Source organism: Amaranthus tricolor, chromosome 10 (genome assembly GCF_026212465.1).
Source record: "Amaranthus tricolor cultivar Red isolate AtriRed21 chromosome 10, ASM2621246v1, whole genome shotgun sequence".
Lineage (NCBI taxonomy): Eukaryota > Viridiplantae > Streptophyta > Magnoliopsida > Caryophyllales > Amaranthaceae > Amaranthus > Amaranthus tricolor.
This window is the reverse complement of record NC_080056.1, coordinates 4,445,358-4,472,434: the sequence shown is the minus strand read 5'-3', so window position 1 is coordinate 4,472,434 and position 27,077 is coordinate 4,445,358. Positions and strand designations below refer to the sequence as shown.

The 27,077-nt window shown below is 34.0% G+C and overlaps 4 protein-coding genes across 5 annotated transcripts; all 4 read left to right on the top strand.

Moving 5' to 3' along the window:
• The first annotated feature begins 785 nt into the window (after positions 1-785).
• Positions 786-5,638, top strand: LOC130825398 (guanylate kinase 3, chloroplastic). Its single transcript, XM_057690600.1, has 2 exons — positions 786-2,024; positions 5,312-5,638. Exon 1 carries the CDS (start codon positions 1,098-1,100, stop codon positions 2,007-2,009), a length of 912 nt encoding a protein of 303 aa, XP_057546583.1. The 5' UTR covers positions 786-1,097; the 3' UTR covers positions 2,010-2,024; positions 5,312-5,638.
• A 6,765-nt stretch (positions 5,639-12,403) lies between these two features.
• On the top strand, positions 12,404-16,585 carry LOC130825397 (uncharacterized). The gene is made up of 2 exons (XM_057690599.1): positions 12,404-14,745; positions 15,219-16,585. The coding sequence occupies exons 1-2, from the start codon at positions 12,700-12,702 to the stop codon at positions 15,651-15,653; spliced, it is 2,481 nt and encodes an 826-aa protein (XP_057546582.1). The 5' UTR covers positions 12,404-12,699; the 3' UTR covers positions 15,654-16,585.
• Positions 16,586-17,632: 1,047 nt separating this feature from the next.
• On the top strand, positions 17,633-22,693 carry LOC130825872 (PTI1-like tyrosine-protein kinase 3). 2 transcript variants are annotated; one of them, XM_057691321.1, is made up of 8 exons: positions 17,633-17,796; positions 18,612-18,786; positions 20,147-20,403; positions 20,499-20,625; positions 20,712-20,985; positions 21,384-21,516; positions 21,606-21,689; positions 22,273-22,693. In XM_057691321.1, exons 2-8 carry the CDS (start codon positions 18,696-18,698, stop codon positions 22,393-22,395), a joined length of 1,089 nt encoding a protein of 362 aa, XP_057547304.1. In that variant the 5' UTR covers positions 17,633-17,796; positions 18,612-18,695; the 3' UTR covers positions 22,396-22,693. The 2 variants fall into 2 exon arrangements, with proteins under 2 accessions (XP_057547304.1, XP_057547303.1); XM_057691320.1 differs by lacking the exon at positions 17,633-17,796 and adding an exon at positions 17,836-18,242.
• Positions 22,694-24,549: 1,856 nt separating this feature from the next.
• On the top strand, positions 24,550-26,344 carry LOC130826186 (uncharacterized). The gene is made up of 2 exons (XM_057691758.1): positions 24,550-24,774; positions 25,767-26,344. Exon 2 carries the CDS (start codon positions 25,801-25,803, stop codon positions 26,233-26,235), a length of 435 nt encoding a protein of 144 aa, XP_057547741.1. The 5' UTR covers positions 24,550-24,774; positions 25,767-25,800; the 3' UTR covers positions 26,236-26,344.
• Positions 26,345-27,077: the final 733 nt, after the last annotated feature.

The following is a 27,077-nucleotide window of genomic DNA, read 5'->3' as shown; positions in this document are numbered from 1 at the left end:
TTCGATGGGCTATTTCTCCTAAAACCAATTGTTTCTAGAATGAATTCTCGTCGGATTTATGTGAATCAACTCTTTTTCTTACAAAGCCCAAATTTCAATTTACACCAATATAATAATAATAAATTTAAAATTTAAATAGTTTAAAATTATACAACGTGTTACAATAAGGACACATAGGTAAAAACGATCATTTAAGAGATTAAGAAATAATAAATCAACTTTAAGTGTCCATATTTAATTTTATTTGTAAAAACTTTTTCATATTTCGTTTATTTTAATATTATGTACTATTTCTTATCATGTTTATTTACAAATAAGAGTTGCTAATAAGATATTTCCCACACCAAATAAACTAAACACATACAACAAATAAGATAAATTCCTACATCACATAACATAAATACCTACAACAAATAACCTAATATCTACAATCATAACAAAAATATGTACAACACATAACAAAAACACCTATAACAAATAACCTAAACACATATAGTACATAACCTAAACCCTAACAATAAGTAACCTAAAAACCTACATCATATAACACTTTAACACCTACTTAAGTACTCGACAACTTCAACATATTAAAAATACCTGCTTAACATGCTGTAAATTCTTCCTTGACATATTCTAAATATCTACATAGAGTATTCTGAATTTCTACCAAATAAACATACAATTACACTATATTTTCTATTTTAATATTTAAAAATAATCTAATAGGTTGACACAATTAAAATTCTCTCTTTAAAACAGATCTATCACTATTCACTAACAATTATTTGTGATAAAATTATTACGACATAGAAGGACAAAGTAGGGAGGGCATGAAACGGGGCAGAATGTGTGAATATGAAATGGAGTCGGCCTTCAACTGAAAAAATCATCGTCTTCTACACATACCTTCACCTATGAAGAGAAACTTGCATGAACAGTCTTGATTTACCCTTATTCTTACTGGCTACCGGGTAAGGAGAGTTTGAAGGATTCGATTTCATTTTCCATTTGTTAAACCCCAAAAAAAACGCCCAAAATTCGGTGAAGGAAAAGTAGAATTCAACATTGTTGCAATTTTCTTTATACTTAACAATTCAATGCTTGTAAGAAAATTTTATACCTCCTTTTCTCGTTTGGAGAATTTTCCGATTTTGTATTCAACAAAAGAGAATTACCCATTTTGTAATCCCAGCAAATTTGGTAATTTCGTCACAAACCCTAATAAATTTCCCCTAATTTTGCGTCAAAATCAACCAAAATTCAGATTCTATTCATCAAATTTCAGGATGGGTGATGCTAGACGAACCACTCCTGTTCCCATACCCGACATCAACAAAGCGGATCGATCGGAGTTACTTCGTGCGCTAGAAACTTCATTGGGTTCTTCATTTAGTTGTCAGCCTTTAATGCCACAACCACATCCATTGATAGTTGTAATTAGTGGACCAAGTGGTGTTGGTAAAGATGCAGTAATCAAGAAATTAAGGGAGGTTCGAGAAAACATGCATTTTGTTGTGACTGCTACTACTAGACCTATGAGACCAGGAGAAATTGATGGGAAAGATTATCATTTTGTGTCTAAGCAAGAGTTTTTATCAATGCTTGAGAAAAATGAGCTTTTAGAACATGCTTTAGTTTATGGGGATTATAAGGGTATCCCAAAACAGCAAATTAGGGAATTTATGGCTAAAGGGTACGACATTGTGTTAAGGGTTGATATTCAAGGTGCTGCTACATTGAGGAAAATTCTTGGGAATTCAGCTGTTTTTATATTTGTGGTTGCTGAGAGTGAATATGCTATGGTTAATAGGTTGATTGGGAGGAAGACTGAGACTAGTGAGATGTTATTGGTTAGGATTGCAACTGCTAGAGAGGAGGTTAAGCATGCTAGGAATTTTGATTATGTGGTTGTTAATGCTGATGGCCAACTCGAGAGCGCGGTCAAGTTGGTAGAATCCATTATTGATGCTGAGAAGGCTAAAGTCAATCCCAGGAATGTTAGGATATAAGAGATATTTGAGGAGGTAATACTAATCACTTATTTCTCTACTTATGTATGTCTCCTAGTATATTTGTTTTGTAATTTGAAATGCAACATAATTCTAGCAAGCGTAGAGTTGGTTCTAGATAAAATGCAATTTTTTTGGTTCTTGATTGAAACAAATTGAGAATGATTATAGCTCTTTGGTTAAATGGTAGTGTGATAGATCCAAAAATGCATAAATTAGAAAAGTGGAATCATGAAACTTTTGAGGAATGAGGACGAGGTTTGCTGAAGGTGATGTGGATAATAGGAGCGAATAACATGAGTGAAAAATACATAAATTTGAGGTTTGCTAAAGCATATGAAAATGGATATGAATGAATGGGGGAAGAGAATTTATGTAGATCAGTAGATGAGTATTGGAATTGATTTTCTTAGTTGTAGGCTGATCCAAAAATGCATCAACAGAAAAGTGGAATCTTGAAACTTAGAGGAATGAGGACGAGGTTTGCTGAAGGTGACGTGGATAATAGGAGTGAATAAAATGAGCGAAAAATACATAAATTTGAGGTTTGCTAAAGCATATAAATATGGATATGAATGAACGGGGGAAGAGAATTTATGTAGATCAATAGACGATTATTGGAATTGATTTTCGTAGTTGTAGGCTAATCCAAAAATGCATCAACAGAAAAGCGGAATCTTGAAACTTAGAGGAATGAGGACGAGGTTTGCGGAAGGTGACGTGGATAATAGGAATGAATACCATGAGTGAAAAAGTGCATAAAATTGAGGTTTGTTGAAGCATATGACAATGGATATGAATAAATGGGGGAAGAGAATGAATGTAGATCAGTAGATGATTATTGGAATTGATTTTCTTAGTTGTAGGCTAGTATTAGAAAGAACCAAATAAAGTGTAATCTTTTTAAGTGACGGTTTCCTCATTGATTTGTTTTGGTTCATGTAGTTGATTTCATATTGTAGGGATTAAGGCTTTGGCATAATTGTGTGTTTTTTCTGTGGTTTACCTTAAGTCTTTGTTATGAAAGTTTAGGAGTATCTTGTTTGATATGACAGCTTCTACAATTTACTTTTTATTATCTACTCTTCTAATTACCTCAATTGTCCGTTACTCTTTTACATGTATTTGGACACTTGAAACTTCACACTTAACTTCAGATCAATTATATGCAAACCTTTTGTAGAAGTATGGAATGTGACTGATGGATATGTACCCTATGGAACGTGACTTCAGGATGAGTACTTTAGATCAATCTTAATTTATAAGCCATGCCTCATGCAAGGTGTATCCGTGAGCGCCTTAGATCAGTCAGGGTGAGGCAGTTCTCTGAGTAGCTGGGTGTGAGGTGCACCTCAGGATTAAATCAGGTCCGGATTTTTTTTGGAAAAAAACAAAACAATGAAAGCTGATGGCTATGTGTACCTTAATGCCTGGCCCGGCACTTTTTGAAACTAAACGTTGAAGCCAAGTTGTTAGTAGTGATGGCTATTTGAAGAGCTGGTCGTCAATGCATAGTCCTTCTTGTCTTTGGAGTAATGTCTAGAATTCCTTTTTAGTTTTCCATGTAACTCTCATTTATGTTATTGATTAGGCCTCGATATAATCATCTATTGTAATTAGAAAAGGCGGTTGATGTGGTGAATTTTTGAGAGTAAGTATGCTCTTAGAGGAATAATTTTCTTTGTCACTTTCTAAAAAGGTCTGATACAAATGTAATTACTTTGTGTGTGGGCATCAGTTTTTAGTTTTCAACTTAGATTGTCTTCCTGTTACATATATTTATATCAATTTCCACTTAAAAAACCCTACACCTAAAAAAAAGGATATTTTTATAGTTTCTTTTTTCTTTACTGATGTATTACTTCTATGTTGAGGAAAATGTTTCCTAGCTTGTTGCATCTGGCATATTTCGAAACAATATATGAACTCACTTGTGAGAGTTTTTATTTTTTATTTTTTATTTTTTATTTTTTATTTTTATTTTTTATTTTTTATTTTTTATTTTTTATTTTTTATTTTTTTATTGTTATTCCCTTTATCTTCTTTGTGCTTTTCTTTTGTTGTGTTTGTTCAGTAGGCAGATGCCTTTTGTTTTCCTTGTAGATTTCCACGGGATTTTTTTTAGAGTGTAGGAACTTGGGCTCTTTCAGCAGAATAAAAAGCAATAGTAATAAATAGCACTCTTGTAGCTCATAAAATAAGCTATTCATCTTGGTTTGAGGATAACTTATCAAGAGAAAATTGTGGAGTAAAAAACCAAGGTGGAGTTTCTTCTCGATGAGCTTGTCATTTGATACATACTAGAGGAATACCAACTTCTTTTAGTAAATGCTAGCTTTTCATGTTTTTTTATGGAATAAATGATTAAAATTCTCTTGGAAAAGAAAAAGAAAATTTTAGATTTACATTAGAGTAATGGGTTTTGGTAGCTCTGAGGACGTGGATTGAATGATTTTTGTAAAATGAATGCTAGTTGAGAACATAGTGTAAAAATAAGGTCGCATCGTATCGCATTGGCCCCGTTGTAAAGGTTTTCAAAATAAACGAACTAATATTCCCCGCGTTGTAAAGGTGTAAAAAAAATCGCGTTTTAGGCCGTATTCATACGGTTTCGCGTTACGATAACTGCATCACTCCCGTTACCGCATCACCATTCCGTTACTGCATTTTTACACTATGGTTGAGAAAATCTCATTGCCTTTGGCTCCGTTGAACCAAGCAATATTGTCCAATCTCACTTTCTCAATACCATTTCGTCATGTTCCATTGTTGGTTTCTTTCCCTTGTTTATTATAACTAAAGGAACTATTAATATTGTTTTATGTGTCGAAGTCTTTCAAATTTCAACAATGTTCAATTACCCAAATGCAATTAAGTAGCATTCATCTAGGCGTTGTTTGGAGGAGGTACAATGCCAGTTCTCATATAGTAGCGCCGGTCTAATAGCCGTTCGATAAAAATAAGAACCAGTTCCCATGCCAGGTTAGATTGTTTTGTGAGAGGATTCAATGGAGACTTATATCTATAATCAAACTCCTCTATTACTTTCTTTTTATGTTATCTTAGAGCATCCATCAATCTAATATGTACCGGGGGTGATAACTCATAAGTCATAACCCCTATTTATGATATACTGGAGCATAAAATTTCTAATTTGACGTGTCACCAAATTAGTTACGAGTTTAGTAGTCACTAAAATAGTTACGAGTTCATTTGCTTCTATACCCTAAACTTTTGGCTTGATGGTATTGCCTGGCTTCTAGATACAAATGACATTCATCTGATGGTTCTTATTCTTACAGGTGATGTTGGTCCTCTTAGACTTAATAAGACTTGAACCTGTTCATCTTGAGCACTGCTGATTCATGGGTTATAATGCACGCTTTGATTTACATGATAAACAAAGATCGGTAATGCACTCTCCGTCGTCACTGACATATTTGGTGGTTTTTCGGTATTTTGCACTTGGAAGCACCTTCATGAGGTGGTTGTAGCGCTTTTGGCATACGTAGATGTTGGATTCATCCTTGCGTCTTCGTGGCTTGTACTTTTGTTAACCTTGTAGAATGATTGTGAAATATTTTGTATCTAAAATTTTGCATTACCATAATGTCTCATTGTTATTTTCATTTTCTTGAAACAGAAAGGGTAGGTTTAACATTCAAATACCATTAAAAATGGGTTCCTATTTACTTGTATGCAGGGTTTACCTGATTCCTGAAGATCTTTTAGTTTTTATTTATGCATGATTGCAGAACTGATTATAACCTTACCCTCCGTTCCATTTAATTTGCTTTATTTTTATTTTAGTACGTCTCAATAAATTTGCTGACCTTACCATTTTTATTTTTTATATTCTCTTTTATTTCTAAATATTCTACCACTTAAATTAATTATATTCATTTTTTTTAAATTTTTGTGCAAAAGCAAATAGAGTTAAATGGTTGAGACAATACGTGGTGAATGCAAATTAGGGGTGTTCAAAACATGATACCAAGTCGACTTGAATTCGAAATACGAAAACATAATATTTTGAATAGTTAAAATTATGATCTGCTTCATATTAGAATATTTGATTTACTGACTTAATTATTGGAGGAGGTCTCCTATAGAAAACCCCTCTTTGGCCCTTGTGTGTTGCTGTGTGGGTTCAAACAACACAAGCATACTGGATAGAATATATTTTTGTGAAATTGGGATTGATTGTGATTTGTGAAGGAAGTGTGGCCAGAAAAATAAAGTAACGGTAGCTTTGAGCATTAAAATAGTTGGATAATGAATGAAGCAACTAGTCTTAGAGATCATCTTTTTAAGAGATAAATTTTAAATCTAACTTATTAAGGATTAATACATATTTACCGTATTTTTAATGTCTACTTATATTATCTTTAATGTTTACTTTTCATATCCTTAATGTTTACTTATATTATTTTTAATGTTTACTTACGATTTTTTAAAAAATATATAATAAGTCAACTCAATTAGAGATGGTTTGAAAAAGACTGTCTCTCACAAAAATTAGTGAATGAAAAATCATATGAGAAAAAACGAAGACAAGTTCCTTGCACTCCAAGAAAGTAAACAATGCCATTACTCCATGTTTTGGTGTTGGGGGTGGGAGTCATTTTGCAATATTTGATCAATAAAGCTCTCATATTAAAATTCAAAATGTTGCGAATTGAGTCGGGTAAAAAATAATTACTTTGTGGTGAATTTAAAAGGATGTGAAAAATCGATAAATAAAGTAAATTTAAATTGTGAAGGTGATATTTTAAAAATTGAAACGTGTGATAAAATTAAAAAGTTGATAGAATTTATTTCCAAATATAGAAATAAGATAAAATAAATAAAATAATCTAAAATAAAGAAAGGCAAAATGAATAAAACTTGTGAATAAAGTATGATATGTATTTCTCTTTAGACATGAATTATTTCAAAAAATAAATACTCTACTTGTTTAACATATACTTCATCATCATCATCATCATCATCATTATCCTACCCAGTGTATCCCGCTTATAGAAAAATTATAGACAGGGTATGGAGAGGGAAGGATGGCGGCAACTCATACCTATAACGGAGAGCGCGGCCAAAGGAGTCTCCCGGCTCGAGAAAGATAAAAAGACGTAACTACACGAGAAAGATAAATTAAAAGTCTACAAATAAAATAAATAAGTAGAACCAACTACCAAAAAAAGAAAACAAAAACTAATAATAAAAGAAACAAGAGAAGCAAGAGGGCAAAAACACCAAAAGGTAATCTAAGAGGACATTAGTAGTCTAAAACATGAATATGACGCCTACAACTACCCCTATTCCTAGTCAGACCCTCAGAGAGGTTTAACTCATGCAAGTCAACTTTTATTTTCTCATCCCAAGTTCTCCTGGGTCTTCCTCGACTCCTCTTACCCTCTACTATAATGTTTTCTACCCTCCTCACATGGGCGTCGAAAGTCTTTCTCTGCATATGTCCAAACCACCTCAATTTCTTTTCGCGCATTTTTTCAGAAATAGGGGTTACCCCTAGTTTGTCCCTAAACTCTTGGTTCCTAATTCGATCCATCAATGTGTGCCCACACATCCACCTCAGCATACGCATTTCTGTAACTTTCATCTTATGTTCAAAAATCTTCTTTACAGGCCAACATTCGGTTCCGTATAATAGAGCAGGTCTGATTGCCACCAGATAGAATTTTCCTTTTAACTTGTTTGGGAATTTCCTATCACATAGCACTGCGGTGGCCACCTCTGGTTCACCTAACGGTGATGTTCCACTAAAGTCACAACGCAAATACTTGATTTTCGTACGACTAATACGCAACCCTTTACCTTCTAAAGCTTCCCTTCACTCATCCAATTTATTACTAACCTCTTCTCTAGTTTCTGCTACCAGCACTATGTCGCCAGTGAATAGCATGCACCATGGTACCGTCTCCCAAATAGATTTAAAAATCTCTCCCATAATGACAGTAAAAATGAGAGGGCTTAGAGCCGATCCCTGATGTATTCCAACTTTAACTGGAAAAGGCTTTTTTATCCTCACTGGTGTTTGAATGTTAGTCGAAACTCTGTCATACATATCCCGTATAGCCTCAATGTACACTGAAGAAATACCTCTAGCCTTGGGGCTATCCCAGATGACATGTCGTGGTATGCTATCATACGCTTTCTCCAAGTCAATGAACACCATATGCAGATCCTTCTTTCGCTCCCCATATTTCTCCATTAGTCTCCTCAAAACATGAATTGCCTCAATGGTTGACCTTCCTGGCATAAAACCGAATTGGTTCTCTCTAATCACCGTTTCATGTCTAATTCTCCTCTCTATCATTATTTCCCACAATTTCATTGTGTGGCTTAGAAGTTTGATACCTCTATAGTTCCCGCATACTTGTGCATTGCTTTTGTTTTTCAACAGAGGTATTAGTGTGCTATTTCTCCATTCTTCTGGCATCTTATGTGTCCTCAAAATAATATTAAAGAGGTTAGTCAGCCAACGAATGCCCTCTTCTCCTAAACCTCTCCACACCTCAATCGGGATGTAATCTGGCCCGACTGCCTTTGTTCTCCCCTTCTTTTTGAAAGCTTCTCCTACTTCATCTGTGGTAATATCACTCGTTGACCCATATTCCAGTGGTCTTTGGACGTCAGAAAGTTGATTATCCGCCTTCTTTGGCCCCCTAGACTCATTGAGTAGTTGAGAAAAATACTGGACCCATCTGGTTTTGATGTCCTCTTGTCTCAGAAGAACTCGTCCTCCCTCATCCTTGATGTATTTCACTGCCTCTAAGTCTTGCCGCTGCCTGGACCTAGTCCTTGCCAACTTAAAAATCTGTTTCTCCCCCTCTATGGTAGCAAGCTTTCGATACAAGTCCTCATAACCACGGTTTTTTTCCTTCGTTACTGCTTTCTTTGCCGCCCGCTTTCCTTCTTTATAGCTCACACTCTTTTTTATCATATCCTCCTCTTCCGTGCATGCCATAAGTTCCTTAAATCTCTTATTTTTATCCTTTATCTTCTTTTCCACCTCATCGTTCCACCACCACGACTCTTTGAACACTTTTTGGTTTACCCGACGACACCCCCAAGGTGTCTTTTGCCACTTTTTTAATAGTTTTAGCCATGTTCACCCGCATTTCATTCGCATCCTCTGACCGACTTAGGAAGCCCAATAAACTTATCTTGCTTGACAGGGCTGTGACCATGTCCCCCTTGAGTCTCCCCCACATAATCTTTCCCCTGGACTCGACCTTCTTCTCTACGATTTTCTTCCTCATCTTGAAAACTAGTACTAAAAGCCTGTGTTGGGTGGGCATCTTTGTACCCAACACCACCTTACAATCCAAGCATGAGGCCTGATCTCCCTTGCGCACTAAGAAATAGTCAACTTGGGTTGCATGCCCGTCGCTCTTATATGTGATTAAATGCTCATCTTTCTTTCTAAAGATCGAGTTTGCTATAACCAATTCAAACTCCAGTAAATTCTCTCCACTCTCATTCCTTGCCCCCAAACCAAACCCTCCATGTACCGAGTTATAGTTGCCTGCATCTCTGCCCATATGTCCGTTAAAGTCTCCTCCTAAGAAAACTTTCTCATCTTCCTGGGATAGTTCTCATGAGGTCTCCTAGGTTATCCCAGAACTCACACTTCACCTGCTCATCAAGCCCAACTTGGGGCCTGTATGCACTGACAATGGATATGATCTCTTCCCCCACTACTATCCTAACTAGCACAATCCTGTCATTGCACCTCCTTACTTCAACCAATTGCTTTAGAATATCATTTTCCACTAGGATGCCAATCCTGTTACGTCTGCCGTCCAAACTTGCATACCACAACTTATATCCCTTTATACCTTTTGCCTTTTACCCCTTCCACCTAGTCTCTTGAACACATGCTACATGAATCTTGTATTTAGAAAGCTCATTGGCAACTCCAACGACTTGGCTTCTAGAGTACCTATGTTCCAAGTCTCCACTCTTAGTTCTAGATCTTGTATTGTATCTATCTTATATTTTATGTCCTAATTTATCTATTCAAATATATTATTATTCTCGTTAATGTAAGCCATGCAAGATGTTCATTAGCTTTTGCATTTACGAAATGATTATATGAACTTTGACATTTTGGGATCCAATGTTCTTTCATTTTCATAAATGAGCACAAAAATTACAACTATTTTTGTAATATATCATTTTTTGATAAGACAACTTTAAAATAAGCAGTTTAAATTCTCATAATATGTAATTTTTAGACTATTTATATATTAATTATAAATAAGATGCAATCTCATAAACACTGTAAAACTGTCTCATACAATAATTTATTCAAAAATTAATTTCAAATTACAATACATTTGAAGACAATTAACCCAAATTGCTAGAATAACAAGTTTTCAAAATGCAATAAATTAAAGGAACATTAATTATTCCAATGTTTATTGGCATCAAAGCATTTTTTGACCAATTAAATTTTGTTTTAATGACATATTCGATGCATTAATTAACCAACTTAGAAATTTGACAACTATTCAATACTTTCATAAATATAATAATGGACAAGTAAACTAAAAAAACACATGGGTATTTTACCAAAATGTCAAATAAAAAGAATAATGTTTTATTTCAATTAGATTAAGTATTATCCAATTTAATTTATATTATTTCAATTTTAATAATTTTCTTTTCTCAATTTATCTTAAAACATGTTTCATCAAGTTTGATTGATTGATTGTTAAGGAGCATATTATTAAGAGCTTAACTTCAACTTCTAAAATACATCAATTTGATTGATTGTTGGTTTAAATTGACAGAACATAATTATGCATTTTCTTTAGTTAAGGAGGTCCACTACTCATTATTCATCAACTTTCAAGGCAAATGTACATTTATTATTCTTTGGCCGACTCATCCATTCATTTTGCAATATGTTTTAAAAAAATTCTATTATAATTTCTGTTCCAGTTTATCAACTAATTTTATTCGGTATATATTTTTTATGTATAATATAAAACAATCAAGTGAAATCTTATTTAATTCGTTTTGATGCATATTTTCATAATATTAATTTTTAGAATTTTTATCATATAAAAATAAAAATATTAAAGATTAAAATTGTGTATTGAATAACGTGAAAAATAAAAATGTAGCAACTATTATAAACCTGAGGAATTACATATTAAAATTTGAAATGTTGCTAAGAAATAGACATGAGAGTGCTCTATATTTCTAAAATTGTACTTCTTCCGTCATAAAATAATTGCAACATTTAATTTTTCATGCAATTCAAAGCATTAATTCAACCTTTAATGTATCTAATTATATATGATAAGAAATTATAAGAAATTTGATATTAATAATCTTTGCATTGAGACGAATCAAATAAGATCTCACTTGACGATAATTTTTCTTATAGATTAAAAAAAATCACAAATTAAGTGTGATGAATGCCTTTGTTGAGTGTTATTTGATTTTACGCTATGTTGTCAAGGTGTTCGTACAAGCTTAGACAGTATGATTAATATTTTTGAAAGTTGTTAAGTAATGAACTATTCATTTGACTTGATTGATTATTTACGCTAATATTTCTAATGTTGCAAATATTTGAAGCGGAGAAAGTAATACAATTATTTAATTTATTTTTGTTCTTTTAACCAAAATATAGTTGTATTATTGTTATAAAAATTATAAATCTACTTACCCTTAATGCAAATGGATAAATATGAAAAAGTATGACAATTGACAACGTGTTTGTAGTGCCAAGACAGATTTATCTAAGTCTTCTCCTATTTCCTATCACTTCTTTTAGATGACAAGTTATTAGATTAAAGATAAATGTTGCGTACTTATAATTACCAACATGTTTAGCCATATTATTTATTTAAAAAAACTCTCTCGTGTCAATGCAATGCAACCAATCTAAATATTTGGCGTTGAATATTCTACTTTAATTGGGATGATTGAGATTCGAACCTGTAATTTCTTGTCAAGTTATCTTTTAATTCATGTCAATAAACCAACTCAACCAAAAACTTAAACTTATTGTTAAAGGCCCACGTTATGTTATATACTCTAACGTCACGAGTATACATGTTCGAGTAGCATAGTATCATTTAACATAGAGCTAATCTTATGAGAGACTGTCTCTCGGTGAGATCTCAAAACAAGCACTCCATACACTAATAATTGTATTAGCTGAGCTATTTAGCCATGTATAAAAAGCCTCTCACGAAGAAACCGTCTCACACGAGAAATTGTATTTAAATATGGTCAAAAAGGTCATCTCTTGTGATTGTGATATAAAAGGAAACTTTAAGGTTGATTGTACTCTAGCTTCTACAATAAGAGATAGCCTGTCATTAACATGCTTCCAAGCAAAAATACTAAAACAGAAAGTCATGACATAAACATAGTTTTACAAAGCAAATTTCTAACAGAAAACCAATTTTCCCACAAATAAATGACAAAAAAGGAAGCAACAGAAATCATAACCCTACACTCTACCTTATTTAAGCCTTTCTTAAGAAAAGTGTCCTTAAAGTTTATATTTCATATAAATACACTACACATTTATCGCATTACCAAATACCCACCAAGCATAATCATGCTATAAGCTTCATAAACTCAAAAAAAACTCGATTTTGAACCAACCCTTATAAGAAATCGAAACTCGAATAAGTCTTGTATAGAAATGGAACGAGCACGTTTTGAGGCAGAAGATCGAGACAGTGTGCAGCTAACGATTTCTGACCTGAAAAGGTTGAGTGACGCGTACACACAAAGCTCGACAATGTTTGAACCCGGAACCAGCACAAATGAGGATAAAAATATTGCTGATGGTTGTGCGCACAACCCTGCAGTGCCTGCACCAGAGAAACGACTAACCCTGTTCGCCCTTCGATTAGCCATCCTTGAGAAGTCGGCTAGTGGACTAGGAACTCTCGGGTTCATTTGGGCTACTGTGGTTCTTCTTGGCGGGTTTGCAATAACTATAGAAACCTCGGATTTTTGGATTATAACACTCATTTTATTGACTGAAGGAACAAGGATATTCAGTCGGAGTCATGAACTTGAGTGGCAACGACAAGCGACATGGTCGATTACTGATGCTGGGATGAACAGTTTTCGGGTTCTAAAGTTGGGTTCGAGTAGGATTTGGAATGTTTTGATATCGGTGTTTAAAACACCGAGTCTAAATGGTCGAGAAATCAGTGGTAGAGGAGAAGAAAGACGGGAAAAGTGGGATAGACGAAACATGGGTACTAGAAGATGGTCTAGTTCTGATGTGCCAATTTTGCCTTATTTTTCTTGGTTATTTGTATCAAGAAATATCAGTAAGATTCTGCAATGCCTTCAGATTATAGCGGCGATTTTATGTGTGGGTTTGTCGTTGATGAAGCTTATAAGACGGAACTTTGGAGAGATCGAAAAAGATAATTCAGACAAGAGGAATAGGCAATCGGCTTTGTGCATATTTTATGCATTGGCTTTAGCGGAAGCCTCATTGTTTTTGCTCGAAAAGTTATATTGGGAAATGAAGGTAACATACTGTAAAATGTTGGAAAAGGTAAATGAAGAGTGCGAGTTTGGAGCTTGGGGTATAGTTTCGGTAAGGAGATTCTTCTATGATGCGTATTCAAGATGTGTGGATGGAAGCATTTTCGATGGGCTAAAGATGGATATGGTTTCGTTTTCGATGGAACTTTTAGGTTCGAATTCACCTGATGAACAACTGATGGGTGTTCGAATACTTAAGAGTTTCGCAACGAACAATCGATTTTCTGATGATACTTTGCAAAAACTCGGAATGACTTTCTCAGCAGTCGAAAGATTAGTAGAGATGTTGAATTGGAAACACCCACAAGAAGAAGAAATCAGACGAGCGGCAGCAGAAATACTGTCACAACTCGCAGGAAAGAAACAGAATTCTCTTCGAGTGGCAGGGATTCCGGGTGCTATGGAATCAATTTCATCTCTTCTTTATGTTAACAAGACCTCAATTTCATCAATCGATCAAGTTCCCGACAAATGTATTGTCTCTGATCATCAAAATTACGGGTTTTGGACGTTCAATCATCTCGGACTACTCATTTTAAAGAAGCTAGCCGGAGATCATCACAACTGTGGAAAAATAGGGAACACAAGAGGTTTACTACCTAAAATCGTAAACTTCACTTGTGCCGGAGAAACACTATTGAAGGATCAAAACGTCGCAGCATCACAGATTCAGACTGTTAAAATATCGTTGCAAGTACTTAAAATGCTAGCCAGCACGACAGGTAGTACAGGAAAACAGCTTCGCAAGGAGATATCGGAGCTTGTTTTTACATTCATTAACATCAGAGATATATTAAGACATGGGGAGAAATACCCGAATCTACAAAAGCTTGGAATCGAGATACTAACAAGTTTAGCAATAGACGATGACGCCACACACAGAATCGGATGCACAGGTGGGATTATACAGGACTTGTTCAGCATTTTCTTCAAACAAGGGATGCCACTAGATCAGGTCCATGTCAGGACTGCAGCTGGTGAAGCTTTAGTAATGCTCGCGTTAGAAAGTAAGCACAACTGTGACTACATCTTGCGACTTGGAATCATCGACAAGCTTGTCAATGCGTTAGAGGTTCCTTTAGTTCGTTTGAATTCAGCTCGGATTCTAGGAAATTTGTGCACCTATTGTTCTGAGGATTGCTTCGCGGAGTTAAGGGGAATTGCTGCAGGAGTACACACTGTAAGTTTAATAAGGCAATCTTTTGCTCATAGTCAAGATACTACTTCAACCAAAAGCTTAAGTAATAAAAAGGGTCGGGCTGGGCTTGAAAGCCCGGCCCATGTAAAGCCTATACTAAGGCCCTTATCCAGCCCGACCAATATTTGTTTAAGCCAGGCCTGGCCCATATTTGGCCCATTGAACACCCCTAGTTGTAACCCCTGAACATGTTATATACACTATATTCACGCCCCATCACATGTGCACATGCTCACCTCATACCTAGCGTCAAATATACCACCTTATTTGATGGGTGGATGAGAGCTAAACTTATGACCTTTTATCACTTAAGCCTCTGATACCATATAATCTGATAGTCGTTGCCCCATATATACTTTATCCTATATGACGCTATCACACGAGAAATTTAAGTTTATGTTAGTCAAGGGTGATTATATCCTAGTAAAATGAGCAATTCTCTACTCGTGTTTTAGATTCTGAAAGGCATAAAGTCGGAGGAGGACAAACTACGCGAAGTGATGGTTGGATTAGCTGCACGAGCTTTCAAGTTCATTACTTATTCCGAATCTAGCATCATGTTTGATCGAGCAGGAATCAAAGAAAACGAGATCGCAAATATACTCGTACAAACTCTTAAGAAGCATCAATACCCAAAACCAAGATTTCCAAGGATACGCCGGTTCACCATTGAACTAGCAATATGGATGATGAATCACAAGGAAACAAACATTCATATCTTCAGAAATCTAGGACTAGAACATGAGCTACAGAATGTTCTAGAAACAACCTCAGAGATTGAGAGTTTCAACATATTTTCAGGGACTGTTGGGTTAAGCAGGTTCAAGACTTCAATGCACTTATTGGTTGAAACTGCACACAATTTGCTGTCAAGTAAGCAAATTCAATAGAAGATCTAAGCATGCTTTTGTGTTTTGCAATGCAGAACACCAATTAAATATAGGTGGATCATTTCTACCTTATGTAAGCTATGTTACTTAGACTCGACAACTGATGTCGGATATTGGTACGTGTCAAAGTGCGTTACGTCTAATATTAAATTTTATGCCTAATATGAAGTGTTTAAGAGGCGTACCAATGTCCGAACATCAAGGATCAGACACGGGTACGTGAAGCAAAATAAAGCATCTGAGTAACATAGTATGTAAGTAATAATAAACTATTAGAATGCACAAAGTATTCATTTATTTATCAAAAATTGGCCTTATTTATTTTTTTTTACTCATTTTTAATACTAGCTAAGTCCACTTATGAATGTGAGTTGAAAAAAGAGGAGGGTGAGCGTTGGGTTTGTGACGACTTGATCAAAAAACTCGATCATGTTTTACACATTTTTATCACTAACTAATACCACTTCGAGTGCTCTATCGTTGTCGGTCCCTAGTTAGTGATGCACTTGTTAGGCCCCGACTAGTAATAAGTATGCAAGGTGCACTGCACATAAAAACGCATAAAACCTCATATGCGGGTAGTTTGACCCTCACTCTCAATCCCGATAAAGCTTATTGGCCTCCTTACAATAAATCCAAACTCATAGGCGATGAGTCCAAGAACCGAAAAAGCGTAGAACAACCTCGCTCAACTTGTACCGCAATGAGATGGATGAATCTTCGGGTTGTCACGTATGTGCTGAATATGTAGGCAAAAGGATACAACAAAAAAAACTTGCCTTTAAAGTCATGATACAACAAGCACCATTGCATCTAATGGTGCCTTAGAATCTATAACATTTTGAAAACTTTATGTTTGTATTTTATTAACTAAACATTGGTTTGTAATGTGCATGTATTGTTGATATAGTTGATTGATATAAATCATTATAAGCCGGATTGTGAATTTGGTTGTTTTGAATGAGTTGTTTTTGTTTACAAGTTTTTTTATGAAAGTTTTGGGCTTAAGTGTTATGACGAAATTTGGTAAAATATAGAATCACTGCTAATATCAGTGGTTTTTACTTTAACAGTTTTAGTCACAACTGAAGAAATTCATAGTGTAGAATTCAATTTGGGTTTAATTTGGTGAATACTAAATTTATATTAAAAATTTAATGAGAACACCTCTATTTATACATAATTTGATCATCTAATAAGAAAACAAAATTTTATCATCTTAACGCCTATCTTATCATCTTCGTCATAATCATTCCTCCAAATTTCCCATTCTTAGTGAATCATAGAATGAGAAGTAAAATTTTAGCAACCTAAAGTGAAAATTTGGACACCTTTGAGTATTACTTTGAACAAAAACTCATACTAATATCCCCTTTAGCTTTTACTTATTACCTATATGAGGCTAACTTGATGTACAATACAACTAGCAAATTTCTTAATTGGGTTTTGAACGTTAACTAATAGCTGACGACATTGGTTGATTTGATTAGCTGATTTTATTAATTGGTTTAATCAGCTAATTTTAAACCCGCTATTATAAGTGACTTGTTCAAAAACAGCATATTCATAACAATAAGATGTTTCAACTAGTTAATTTATCAAATATTAGCATCGGATGATTTGACAATCTGACTCTCTATTTGTATCAAAATAAGCTGTTGTTATGTGTGGGAATAAGAATTTCATTTAAAAATATAGATTTGACTCAAATTTAGTGTTTAACAAATAAAAAAATTTCAAATTTAAATTTGAATCAAATCCATAATTATTATAAAAATAATAAAAAATAAAAATTCGAGAATGATCTCCAAACCTCGCCATTTTCAAATTTTACATTAATAATTTCATAATTAAAATTTATAATTTAAAATAAAATACTTATTCCAAACGCAACCTAAAATTATTCATAAGTATATTTCCTGATGAAATGTTCTCGTACAAAACAGGTCTTTGAATTATTGGTAGTTCATCCATAATTTTGCTTCAAATCCAAGGCTTTCTGAGTGTACTACCATTTGCCCATCTGTCTAATATCTCTCTCTTCTTCCTACTCCACCCAACACTAACAGAAAGAAGAAAAAAAAAAAAAGCCATTTCCATATTCATTTCTTAATTCAAAAGTCCTCACTTTTGGCCAAACCAGGTATGTATGATCTTGAATTTCCCTTTTCTTTTTGAATTAATCTTTGTATTTTAATCATCCAACTCATTTTGGATGTCACTGTCCCTCCAATTTCGCTTTTGATTTAGGGCTTTTCTTTATATTATCAGTCAATTCTTCATATATTGCTTTCATTTCTTCGTGGGTTTTCTCTAATTTTACTCTTTCTCGTCTATTTTACTTTTATTTCCCCCCTTTTTCTGGGTTTTTAAGTAAATTTATTTCTGGGGTTTAAATTTGATTAATTTCCCATTTCCTGTGATCAATTTTTTGTGGGTTTTCTTTATTTGCATTCAACCTGTTTAAAGGTGAATTTATATTCTGAAAATAAGATTTTTTTTTTTGGATAAATTGAACCGCCCAATTCATATTCACAATTTGAAGATTTGTTCTTGATGGATGACAACTATCACCGACGTGGTTATGTGGTGAGGATCAAATATTCCCCTCATTATAATTTTAATATTTTCTGGGTTCTCAAACTTCGTAGATTTTGTTTTTGTTATTAGGTGTTTGATTATCTCTTGGTTTATGTAAAAAAAAATTCATACAATTCGCCGAATAATTTATGGTTTTTTTTTTTGAATATTATTATTGGTTTTAAGATTGATAGGTGGCTCTGTATTATGCTACAATTTTCATGAAATATTATATTTTTGGATTATTGTTTGTTTTGTATGATTTCTTGATTTCAATTTGAAGATTGTAAACATAAATGTAGAAATAATTTGTTCTTTGGATGTGAATGAATCAAATTATGCATTATGTGGTGAAATTTATGATTGAATGGATGTTAGGCACATGCTCCGCCTCCCGGCCACTTTGTACGGTTGCACGGAAAAACGAAAGACGATTTACATTTGAGAAAACCAACGTCGAGAATGCGTAAGTGGCTTTGTTGTACTTGCCACGTAGAAGAGTCTTACCCATCAAATGAGGAGCCCCTAAAAAGTCCAAGGCACAATACAGAAAGTATGTTGTTTTTCCTCTTGGTTTTCAGAAATCTGCATACAGATTGCTTGATAGTTTGCTTTTCATGTGTTTGGTTGATATTGTTTGTGTTTTTTATGGTATTGTTGAAATTTTTGCTATGAATCTGTAAAACATAATTCGCTAATTAGTTCGCCTTTTGAAGTCGCAGTTTGCTCAAAATGATTCAAAAGTAGCCTAAAATCGATCATTATTCACAATTCGTGATTCACGAGGTGATTAGCGAATCATGTGATACTGTGGTATGAACTTTAAGTTTGAATTGATTGACACTTTTATAACTTGGTCAAGCAGAAATCAACTTGCCAACCTGCTCAACTAGCTAGCTAATGAAGATTGAACCTCGGAAAATTGCTTACGCAAGCAACGAACTTGTATTGATTTATTCGTGTTGTGATGTTTTTTATTTGTTGGAGTTCTTCCTGGTTTGTCTGGAAAGTGTTTATTGTTGAATCTATAATGCTATCAATCATTACAGTTAGTTAAGTTACTTATTTTTGAATAATAATAGTTAGTTAAGGTACTTATATTGAAAATTTTTGGGGAATATTTTGAAGAATTCAGTTCAATGAGTATAGGAGGTCCTTCTATCTGAACTGTCTGTTGCCTAAAATGTTGGAGCAAGTTGACTGCCTGCAGCTTAGTTTCTAAAAATCGCGTCTCACTTTGCGCCTTGTGCACCTCGAGCTCAGGCTCGGCTGAAACGCCTCAGCTAGGTGAGGGAAAGCCCACTACAAGAGGCGTGCGCCTTAGGCGCCTCGTTTTGTGTCTGATGTTCCTCCTTGTTGGGCTCGGTAATTAACTTATGCTTGTTTGTTCGAAAAGTAAATAAAACTTAAAACCCAAATTTACTTGAATATGAAGTTCGAAAAACCATTGCTTTTTTAAGAAAAACAAAAAACATGCGAAGAAGAAATTAACATTTTAATAGTTTTGTGCCAAAAGTGGCGTTCACCGCAAGGATAATGAATGTTTTCAAGCTTGTTGATACTAAAATATGAAAATCATGTTGTTTACTTGTTTGTAGTATTATATATGTTTTAAAATTGATTTTTAAGCTTTAGCGAAAAAGTGCGCCCCACCTACAAAAAGTTCATGCCTTCGCCTTGCGCTTTGCGTCTAGGCTCTAAGGACCATTTGCGCTAGTTTAGATAAATGTTGAAGGAGAGCTGGGGAAATGTGTTGCACTTGTTAGATAAAGTTGTCAACCTAAATACTTATATTGAACCTAACTATAAAAGGCTACCTTAAAAATCATCTCTCGTTGATATGAGTTTGATTATTATTTTCATTTGATAACTTTTCACTAAACTCTTACTTTGCTTCTTTTATCGTGGATTAGAAATCCAAAAGAGCCAGAAGTCGTCAACACTTGTAAAGGAAGATGTTCAAAAGTCAGCACCGCCACCAATCGAAGTACCTGCCTTGTCTTTGGAGGAGCTTAAGGAAAAAACTGACAACTTTGGATCAAAAGCATTAATAGGAGAAGGTTCCTACGGAAGAGTTTATTATGCTACATTGGAAAATGGGAAGGCAGTGGCCGTGAAAAAGCTTGACGTTTCCCAAGAACCCGAGTCTAATGTCGAGTTTTTGACACAGGTGTGGTTTATCGTAGGCGACTACCTTTTGATCTTTTAACTCGGCCTAAAACACATTCAGTGTAACCTGCAGGTTTTGCTCATTGGTTTTTGTAGGTTTCTAGAGTCTCACGGCTGAAACATGATAACATTGTTGAGTTGCAAGGCTACTGTGTAGAAGGAAATATGCGGGTGTTAGCTTACGAGTTTGCTACCATGGGATCCTTGCATGACATCTTGCACGGTATGAATAGTGCCCTTATGTTCATTTCTGTGTGGATTAAATTGGAATCGTTGTAACGATGAACTGTTACGGGATCCCTGTTGCAGGCAGAAAAGGTGTCCAAGGTGCTCAACCTGGTCCAGTGCTTGACTGGATTCAGCGAGTTAGGATTGCTGTTGATGCTGCAAGGGGATTGGAATACCTCCATGAGAAGGTTCAACCTTCGATTATACACAGAGATATTAGATCTAGTAATGTCCTGTTGTTTGAGGACTTCCGAGCCAAGATTGCCGATTTTAACCTCTCAAATCAGGCTCCTGATATGGCTGCTCGCCTTCATTCTACCAGAGTTTTAGGAACTTTTGGCTATCATGCACCAGAGTAAGTATAATGTCAGATCTCTCGTTGTGGTTTATTCGTTAATAAGTAAACATGTCCTCGTGGTCATAACTAGGGGTGTTTAACCGGCTGGTCCCTCATTTTGAGCCCTTATATGGCCCGCTTTCAGAAGGATTCTGTAAGGCCCGAGTTGAAATGGTTCGGTCAAAAAATGAAACGGGCAATAAAAGGGCTTAATAAGGGTCGGAAACCGGCTCTTTCAAATAGCATAATTGATGGATAATTTAATTATTATAAATGACAATGTCAATAGGGATTATCCAATCTGACCCATATTTATTTAAGCCTAGTCCGGCCCTTATCCGGCCCAATGAACACCCCTAGTCATAACTCGTAAGCAATTTAGGAGGCTGTTGTTAAACTGTTTACAATCAACTCAGGTACGCAATGACCGGACAGTTAACACAAAAGAGTGATGTGTATAGTTTTGGCGTGGTTCTTTTGGAACTTCTAACTGGCCGTAAACCTGTGGATCATACTATGCCTCGTGGTCAGCAGAGTCTTGTAACCTGGGTCTGTATTCATAATAATCTCAACATTCAAATCTCTCGCTTTTTATTCGGCATGTATTGATTAACATATGCGCGTTAATTTCTTCTCAGGCAACTCCGAGGCTGAGTGAAGACAAAGTAAAACAATGCGTTGACCCTAGATTGAAGGATTATCCTGCAAAGGGTGTTGCTAAGGTCTCTCCTTTACTTCTCTCTTAAACTATAGTGTTTTAACTCTTACAACCGGGTTAGGTACTGGTATTAAACTACGGGAATGGTAATGAAAATTTTATGTAATTTGGCTTGAAACCCACTTGATAGTTTATGATCAAGTTTGTCGTACTTTAATCATTCTTTTCTTCAAAAAAATCCATTCCCATCAAGTACCACTCGAAAAGGTGTTAATAGGTGGTAATCGAAAATCACGAAGAAAAATACATATTTGAGGATGACATAATACATTTTATGAAAACTAGAACTCTAACTTATTTTCATTACTTAGAGGCGTTGAAAACAGACTCAACGATCTGATATTTACCTGACCTTATTATTGAACGCGACTTGACCCGACTTCAATATGAATTTAAAATTATATAAAAATCAATGTGGACACAAAACTTGATTTTGAACTGACCCGAAATCGGCCCGATGAAGTGAATAAACTCCTCTACCATTACTATCGTTCAATACAAATAACCAAATGCCCCGTTTATCCTTTTCTTGGCATTCAATATGTATTTGCTAACATGATTGCGTATTGGAAATTTGTACTACACAGTTGGCCGCAGTTGCAGCACTTTGTGTCCAATACGAAGGCGAATTCAGGCCGAACATGAGCATTGTCGTTAAAGCACTCCAACCGTTATTGAAGGCAGCAGCTCCAGCTCCGGATGCAGCTTAACGCCGAGAATTACTATCTAGTTCATCATGTGGATTGTGTTAGTAATTTCATATAATATTCAATGTTTTTTGTTCATCAGCATATTTATCCAATTTATTTTAATTCATTCCCAAGTTTGATGACTTTTGTATGTGACATTATTTGTATGAAAATAGATAGGCCAGTTTGCACAATTCTTTCAGCAGTCCTTGTTGATTTTCACAGTTTGTACTAGTGTTTACTTGTTTCGCTAATCGACTCATGTATTATGAATTGGAGAAAAATAAATTATGGTCGATTTAGGCTAATTTTTGAACCATTTTGAGCGAATCACGATTTAAAAGGCAAACTAACTAGCGAATTGTGTTTCATGAATCGAAAAAAGTACATTTATGATCGATTTTAGGCTGTTTTTGAACCTCTTTGAGCGAATTGTGAATTCAAAATGCGAACTAACTAGAGAATGATGTTTTACGAATCGGAAAAATAAATTGTGGTTGATTTTAGATATTTTTGAACCATTTTGAGCGAATCGTGAATTTAAAAGACAAATTAACTAGAAAATTATGTTTCACGAATTGGAAAATCGAATTATAATCGATTTTAAGTTATTTTTGAATTATTGTGAACGAATCGCGAATTCAGTTTGTATCCAACATACTTAACAATCAACTGTGCAGTAAAGTAATGGTTGGTTGAGAATACTGGAATGCTTCTTCATCTTTAAGAAACCGCGTAGAAAGTCGTTATGAATAAGTCAAATCAGTAAGAATTAAATATAAGTTTCATTATTCTTTCTTCTCTGGCAATCTACATGTTAGCCAGGTTTATTGTATTTGCTTCAACTTCTATTTTAGGTTAACTAAAAGTCCTCATTCTACCTTTACTCAACTTTTCTAACCAAAATAATCCATTATTATATGATTTTTAATAAACAATCAAAATTAAAGGAATGTTGTAAAATAAAATGGATCGATCAAAACGGAAATATGATGAAATTATAGAGATAGAGGGAGTAATATTAAACATAATGCAGTATACGTTGAGTGTATGAATGAGATATAAAGATGACAATTACATGTATTTGTCTAAGAAATAGGAGATATTAAATTGTATGAATGAAATTAAAAAAGTTAAAATGTATGAATCAGATAAAAAAAAGTGGTGTGTTCATTTTTAAAAATTGAAAATAATGTGAAATAATGACAATTTAAAATGAAAAATAATATTAAGTGAGAGAGATAAAGGGTGTATAAATTTACATCAAGGGTATTATAGAAAAATTAAATTATAACGATTGTGTTTAGGACCTTTGAGTTTATTAGGGAATTTAATACTCTTAGAAAACATTTCTAATTCTTTTTGAAACTTAAAAGTACCACTTTGTATTCTTCAATTAGCAAAAAAACAAAATGAATTACTTTTAGAAAAAATATAGATACTTGGTAATAAATAGAGAAAGAGATTGAATTATCTAAAGAAAATTATAATGTATAAATGATAAATAGAAAGTGGTAAATTCATTTTTAAATGCGAAAATGATGAAAAATGGGTGAAACAATTTAAAATAGCATATGAAGCAAATTGAGTATAACATAATGAGTACAATTAGTACTTCTATATATATATGTTTAGTAAATGATTTTTTTTTTGCATTTTTGTTGAGTTTTGGTTTTTTTGGCTTTTAATTATGTTGACAAAAGACTTTTAAGTCACCTGAAAAATTGAAATCTAATCAAATTCAAAACATTAGTTGGAATAGCTTTTTAATTGACTATTAATTTTTTACCTTTTTTTAATAAACAACCTACAACCATCATTTTATTTTTAACAAACAACTCTTGATTATCTACTAATTAAAACTGATTTCTTTCGATTGTAACGGATTGAAACTAATTTTTAGTCATAAATTATAACTGAGTTTTACTAATTAAAATTGAATTTTACTGATTGCAACTAATTTTTACTAATTACAACTAATATTACCGACTAAAATTGATTTTTCATAATTAAAACTTATTTTTACTAATAACTTACTCATTTTTTAAGATAAATTAAATAGGCCTAAACTTATGCATAACAGCGTGAGTTTCACATATTTTTTCATAGATAAGTAAATATTAATTGGGGAAAAATCAAACACCTAATATTATAATAATAAAAAGTCAGCAATCAATAATCAATTTTTAACAAACATCCATAATAAATGCTTATCGACCAATCTTTTTAGCCGATCAAACCCGTCAAAACAACTATTGCGAAAAAGCAATAGTATTTGAAGAAGAAAACATGTCATTTTTTCTATCAAAGTGAAGTGATAAACAGTGAACCTCACCATTTATCTTCATTACTACACCCTTAAACTCTCAATCTTGAGCATTTCTTCTGTGATTCAATCAGGTATTTCTCAATTCAATCTTTCCTCTTATAAGCACTTCAATTCTTGCTGAATTCCTCTTTTTTGGATAATTATATAAACACTGAATCGTAGTTGTATTTCAATTAGGGTTTATGTTGGTTAACTTAAACCCTATCTTAAAATATCGAATCAATGACGAAGATATAAATTACGCAGATTGTAAATTTTCCCTTTCATGTAAAAGCAATGGATTCATTTCACCGATAACTTATCAGCTTTAGATGTCAATGTCCCGAGAAGCGTAATGATTGTAGTTTCTCCCACTTTTCCTCTGAATGTGATATGTATTTGTTTTGGAAAACAGTGGAACTGCTCGTGCAATTTTAAATATTGCATTCTTAGGTGTATTATACTTCTGTTTCCCTTATCTTCATATCCATTACTCCTTAAATTCGCTAATCTCCTTTCTAATTGTGAATTGAAAATGCGAATTATAGTTGGTTTTGGGCTATTTTTGGACAAACGTGAGCGAATTACGAATTAAAAGGTGAATTAGCTAGTGGATTATATTACATTGTTTCGTACACCAAAACATTATAGCACTAATTTTATCTCCCTTATCACTTAATTTTGACGTCTGAACTTGCAGCAAGGAAATGTTTGGTGCTGGATGAGTGGATGTGATTGGTATAGATAGAAGTGGAAATTGGGTCGAAATTAACCAGACCCGACTTCGACCTGACCCAACATCCTTGACCCAATTACCCGGAACCTAGCTCTAGGTATAGAGCCTGGGAACTATTTCTGACCCGTTTCTGAATGCTGTTAGTTTCTGTGTGTGAGTTTCCTTTTCGGCATAGTTGTTGATCATGCTTCACACTTGCTTAGTTAATGCACCATGTAAACGCTATAATTCGATTTTAAGCATTCGGCAAAAGCTTATCTTGCCCCATCTTTTGTTTGTGGACTTCCTGTTGTAACCATCAGCATCTAATATCTTTTGATTTCAAATGCTGTTAAAATTTTGCTGCAGGAAGCTGACCGATAAAGAAACCATACACCGTATAATGGCAAGTTTTAGTTTTTGTCCAGCGTTTCACAGCCCTATTATCCGAAACAACAACACAGAATCAAAATGGTCTAACAACAAAAACATTCACAAAGCTCCTTGTATAAAGGCAATGAAAGTAGAGAAGCCCTTGGAAGAACTTTACAACATCAGGGTAGAAAGAAAAGTAACTCCCGAACGATTAAAAGAGCTTGGGGTTTCAAAATGGTCAATGTGGAAAACAGGAAAATGTAAACTGCCTTGGGACTGGCATGTGGATCAGCTCGTTTACATCGAAGAGGGAGAGGTTAGAGTAGTTCCAGAAGGAAGCAAACATTTTATGAGTTTTAAAGCCGGTGACCTTGTGCGTTACCCTAAGTGGTTCGAGGCCGACTTGTGGTTCAATGATTTCTACGTAGAACGTTATAGTTTTCGCGCTTATGGAGACGATTAAACATTTTGTGCTAGGTGGCTCTCTTTAAATTCTAATAATGTTAGATATGTAGCAACTCAGATGTAAAACGGTTAACGATATCAATATATGCAACCTCTGTTGTAGTCTATCGTCCCTAGTTTTGTAAAACGATTATCGATCTGCATTGTCTTCTATCACGAAGAGAGCTTCAGCTGTCGCTTGTTGGACGGTAGCAGTTACAAATAAATAGAAGAGTAATAACTTATCATAAATTGTTGTATCTCATCGAGAGACGCATCTTATAAATAGGTGAAATAGCACATCTAATACATATATGAGAATATGAGATCTTTGTTTGAAATCGTCTCATTGAGAAACGGTTTCTCAAGAGTAGTTCAAAAACATTACACAAAGTAGTTTCTTGAAAAACTACTAAACTTTCTTTGAGTGTTATTTCTATTATATAAGAAACAAATCCTTCAAACAACCTATCATTCACTTCGTCAGCTCTTGTAAATTTGTAATCGACAATGATATATTAAGGAGAAATGTCATTGTCCATCAAATTCATAAAGACTGGTAAAGTAAAATATAGCTCTTGGATGATTATTATATAAAAAAGATCAAACAATTGATTGTGTTTCAAACTTCGATGTCACAATTCCACAAAACTTTTAGTCATTTTAATTATTAGTCAAAACTCAAAAGGTCTTCAATATGTAGAAGTTGTCTAAATTTGTACGAAACGCATTCAACGGTTCAATCATCTCTTTTATTGAATTGCTTAATCGAGCCTACTCTTTAAAATTCGAAAATACCAATTCTTCAAACGAAAATTTGAATAAAATAAGATGTTTTAACAACTTAATTTTAAAAATAAG